General features: G+C 39.1%; 1 protein-coding gene across 1 annotated transcript; it reads left to right on the top strand.

The window, feature by feature from the left end:
* The first annotated feature begins 884 nt into the window (after positions 1–884).
* Positions 885–4,757, top strand: LOC108980950 (trihelix transcription factor ASIL2-like). The gene is made up of 2 exons (XM_018952008.2): positions 885–2,162; positions 4,441–4,757. The coding sequence occupies exons 1-2, from the start codon at positions 1,184–1,186 to the stop codon at positions 4,452–4,454; spliced, it is 993 nt and encodes a 330-aa protein (XP_018807553.2). The 5' UTR covers positions 885–1,183; the 3' UTR covers positions 4,455–4,757.
* The last annotated feature ends 503 nt before the right edge of the window (positions 4,758–5,260 follow it).

Raw genomic sequence — 5,260 nt, 5'->3', positions numbered from 1 at the left:
AACTGTCGCTCAAGTTTCAACGTGACAGGCAAGGTAAAAGCGGAAGAAAACATAGTAAATTTGGTATCGAGTTTGTTGAAGTTTATTTAGTAAATTCCGAAAAGAGAAACTAAAAGGAAAAAAAAAAAAAAAAACAAGAGATTGAAGTTGACGTGGATGTGGATGTGGTCCACACAACAGTGGCACACTACCTGTTCCCCACACGCAATACGGAACCTCGTGTTTAGGATAGGAGGGAGGGTTTTCAAACTCCAAAACAAAAAGCAAAATTCTCCTATGATGAATGCCTCAACATTAGTCAATATTTCACCAACCCTCTGCCAACCAATACAAAGTCGAAACATTACTAATTTACTTTTTTTTAAAATTATATTGGATAAGTGAGAATATTTCAAATATTCTTATTATTATTTTTTATTTTATTATTATTTTTATTTATTTATTTATTATTTATTATTTTTTACTTAATTTTTATTATTATTCAATATTTTATTATTACTATTTACAAACATTCTCAATATTTTTTAATACTTCTCACTATTCAAACGTAACCTAAATTATGTATGACAGGTTATTTTCATTGTCTGAAAAAAATAATAGATATTACTCGTTAAATGGTTTGGTTGATTTTTTTTTATTATTGTTTATATATAATAATATTATCGTTTTTATATTTTAATTTCAATCCACTTTTATTAGTTTACAATAACAAAATTATTTAATTTTTTTTTTGTATTTTATTTAATTTTATTTATTTAAGTTTCTAAAATAAATATTTTTAGTAATTTGAAAAATTGACAAATAAAAAAATACCAGTTATGTAACAAAATTAAATGAATAACATTAATTTGTTAGTCTATAAAAAATAAAAAAAAATGCGGTGAGAGAAGTAGCCTACTTCAAGTACGAAATCAAAACGGAACAAGCAACAGCGGAGAGAGATCAGAGGCCCACTTGAACCGACAAGCCAACGTACATGAGTTAAAAACCGCACTTCTGAAAAGATTGTACACACGGTAATTGCCAGCTCGACGGGATCTGAGCCGAGCCGAAACTGTACAACAGCCCAAGCCGCTAGCGCAATGCTCGACACCCAAACGTCACGCGCCCACCCCCGGCGACCCCTCAACGGCTCGACTGTACCGTATGACCCCCACCCCCCCTTCCCCTACACTTACGGCTCATGCGCCCGGCACTTCATCGCCGACCGAAACCCCACTTTTCCCTCTTTTCTCCTTTATTCCCTGACCCAACAAACCCCATCCCCCCATCCGAGAATATCTTCCACAACCACCACCAGAGCTCCGCGATGGGCGACCTTACGGACACCCTAACGACGCCGCCCACCACCCATTCACGCCCTTTGCCCGTACGCGAGGACTGCTGGAGCGAGGACGCCACATCCACTCTGATCGACGCCTGGGGCCGCCGTTACCTCGAGCTCAACCGGGGGAACCTCCGTCAGAAGGACTGGCAGGACGTGGCGGACGCCGTCAACGCCCTCCATGGCCACACCAAGAAAACGCACCGTACCGACGTCCAGTGCAAGAACCGAATCGACACCATCAAGAAGAAGTACAAGATTGAGAAGGCCAGGGTTTCGTCGTCCGACGGAAACATTGTCTCCTCTTGGACTTTCTTCGAACGTCTCGACTCACTCATCGGATCCAACGTGTCCGCCAAGAAGCTGCCCCCTCAACCGTCTCCGTCCTTGTCTCCATCTCCGCCGGTGGCAGTTCCTATTTATTACAAGAAAACGACGCCGCCGCCTTCTACTGCGATCGTGGCGTTGCCGCAGAAGAGGCCGGCTCCGGCTATGGACGAGGGTTTTTTCAGGAGGAACTACTCGGCTATGGCGGCTGCGGCCGCTGCTTCGGCGGAGGATGACGTGGAGGATGAGGATGAGGAGGAGGAGGAGGAGGAGGAAAGAGAGAGCGAGGAGGTGGAGGAGAGAGAGGGGATGAGGAGGTTGGCGAGGGCGATAGAGAGGTTCGGAGAGGTGTACGAGAGGGTGGAGAGGGAGAAGGTGAGGCAGATGGTGGAGTTGGAGAAGCAGAGGATGCAGTTCGCTAAGGATTTGGAGGTGCAGAGGATGAATATGTTCATGGACACGCAGGTTCAGCTCGAGAGGATCAAGCATGGCAAGCGTTCCAGATCCAACGGTGCGGGAAATTTAACATCTTTCTACTATTTCTTTTCGTTTTAATTAATAGATTTGGGGCTTTGGTGCTTATTGATATAGATTTATTAAGGAATTCTATTGAATCGTGCGCACAGTATGGTATTCAACATCATCTTGTTAAAACTCATTGCCTAGTGTATCTCGATGATGCTGTTTTGTGGAAGCTTTATATCATGTTGATGGTTTTTGGGTACAAGGGGACTGTCCCCGTAATTGTTTTTGTTGGTGTGTAAAGGAGGTATTTTATAGGAGTTCTTAAATGCTCTAAAAGTGACAATCGCAGTGAGATGGTGGTTATACTTTTATCAAAGAGGTTAATTGAATGAAAAGTTGTTAATAAATTATTATCAAAGAGGTTAACTATGAGCTGTCACTGTACTTAAAAAAAATCAAGCGAATTTTGAAGGTGGCATTGTATTTCATCAATCGCTCAAGCATTTCGGATGTCAGGATGACAGTAAGTGAAGGTCTTTGTTTTAGTTGCATTTGTTCTCTTTGAGGTTCTGGACTCACCACGATAGGGTATCAGTGAGGTCCTGACATTGTTTGTGAATTAGTGGTGATCTTTTGGGCCATGAAGCATTGCAGGTGCTTAATGGTTGCATGTTTGAAATTATATATGGCTGTTTGTGTGGGCAAATGTTCATTTTTCCTATGCATTGGCAGGATGGTGTCATTTGTTCTTAGAATTCTATATTATCTAACTATTCAGTTAGTTGTTCTCATGTTATTGTGGACGGATCCTTTCAGTTAAATGTCTTTTGTAGGTTGGGTATTTGTCCTGGATTCATGCATCAGTTCTTGACAATGAAACCTGCTTCTCTGAGCTTTGAAATGATGGTGTTAATCATATATGTGATTGCCTTGTCAGGATGGGGTTTTGCTTTAAGGCTTGTTCAGTGTATGGGATTAGACAAATGTACTTAACCTCTTAGAAGTGCTTTCTTGTTATGTATGTTTTGGTGACAGTCCTTGTGAATCTTGGTATTGGCTGTCAGCTATGTCTTTGACTGGTCTGCTTGTGTTGTATTCAGATTAGGTGGAATTATGAAAGATGGTTTCTTTTATCTATCAGATAAAGGGTCATGGCTTCGTTTTTTGTCCCCATAGTTGCATTGATTGGTCTACTTTTGTTTCTTACTTGCCTGATTGTGCACTCATCCTACTTACTACTTCTATTTAAATTGTATTAGTTTGATGCCAGAGCCATATGGTTTTAGTGTTAATGTTATCGAAACTTGAAGATTCAGATGAGCAAGGGCTGTGTAGGTTACGAGAACTTAAAGAGCAAGATTATTCTATCCTTCTGTTGAATATTTTGGTGTTGTATGTTTGTTTAATGAGATGTGTCAGCAGGTTCACTCTGCATAAAGTAATGGCACCGAAAATATACAAAACTCTTGACTCCTTTTGAAGAAGCATACCCGAGTGTTTTTTTTTATAAGTGAAGTAAATTGGGGCCAAACTTAATAAAATTCTAATTAATTGTTGTGGATGACCGACCCCCAATGTACAACTATATTTTGGGAGATTCTGTTTTTTGAGAAGTGTGAAATAGATAATGGTTGTGTGATTTGAGTCAATCAGTAAACCTGTTGGGATGGTTGGAGGTGTGTTTTCAGATGGAATTTTCTTTTTTGGGTTTTGGGGCCTTCTCTCTCTCTCTGGCTGGGGAAGAGAGACCGGGGGGGCGGGGGAGCTGAGCTTGTTTTACAGTTGGCTGTCCAATACATGATGGTTGATGGTGTATGCAATTTACTGGCATTTCAAATTGCTTGGAAAATCTCATTCAACATTGTTGTTTTCATTCAATCTGTTCGAGCTACTCATTATTCCTTGGGAGAGAGAGAGCAAGCTTAATTCCTGTCTTGGGGTAATCCTTGTTTAGTTCATCTACTTTGTTATCCAAAGCTGGTGCCAGCAGTAGAGAATGGCAAAAATATAATAGCTGTATTCATATTGGCATGAGTTTGAATGTGAAAATGCCAATTGACAATCATACCTTGCAGTTTTCTTAGAGATGTTGCTGGTTTTCTATGGGTCTCTTGTCGGTATTTCTTGATTTGGTATTGTTGAATTAGAAACCTGTACATACCAAAAAAAAAATATTATAGGAGTGACTAAACAAACAAAAAATTATGTGTATCTAAAGTAACAAGTTGCTTCTGGAGTCCTTCCTGATCGTGCCATCGCATAGTTTCTTTCTTTTCATTTTCTGTGTGTAATCAGTTTTAGTTCTGCATTGATTTTTGTCACAGATATGTATAGCTAGCCATGGGAGAGACAGCTTTGCGTGGGAAGCATGTGTAACATCTCTCGTATTTGACAATTGTTGCAACGAAAGTACATATTGTTCCAGCTGATACTGGCATCTGAAAATCTCCCGCAGATGATGAGGTTAATGTTAGAGCTATCTCATGTCCTCTTTTATCTGAGCCAACCTTTTTATTTTCTTTTTTGCCCACTCCTAATTATAACTTAGTCGGCCTAAGTATGGCCCATTAATGTATTTGACTCTTAACTGTAATATACCCTCTTGATTTGAAAACTACTGCAATTTTTAGCTTGATTTGTCTTTATTATTTATATATATTTAGGGTCGTTCATAAATCTTTTCCAGAGGAATGTTTATTAACGGTTGAATCTTAGTATTTCTGAGATTTACATTTCCATAGCATAGTATATAGATCGGTTATAAAGCCCTATAGGACCACCTTGCCGAAGTGTGTTCTCTTATCGGATAGACATCATCAATATCATCGTCTTTAGGATATTTGTTGCTTTTGCAGTTGTCAATATTTACTAGGTGTCTTAATTAGGGGCCCTGTTTTATAAAACTGGAACTAGGCGAAGTACACAAAAAGGTCAGTCAGGAGAGGGAGGAAGTAAATAAAACTATTTTCAGATATTCTCCAACTATTTTATCATTATTCATAAACTATTTATAAATTATTTCTTAATATTTTTACTACTATTCACAAATCATATGAGATACTTTTAAGGTTGTGTTTGGATGCTGAGGTAATCTCAGATGATTTGAATTGATCTGTGAATAATAATTTTTGTGGATTCCATTGA

This window comes from Juglans regia, chromosome 3 (genome assembly GCF_001411555.2).
Source record: "Juglans regia cultivar Chandler chromosome 3, Walnut 2.0, whole genome shotgun sequence".
Taxonomy (NCBI): Eukaryota; Viridiplantae; Streptophyta; class Magnoliopsida; order Fagales; family Juglandaceae; genus Juglans; species Juglans regia.
Note: the sequence above shows the minus strand (reverse complement) of the source record. Positions and strands in the feature narration are given on the sequence as shown.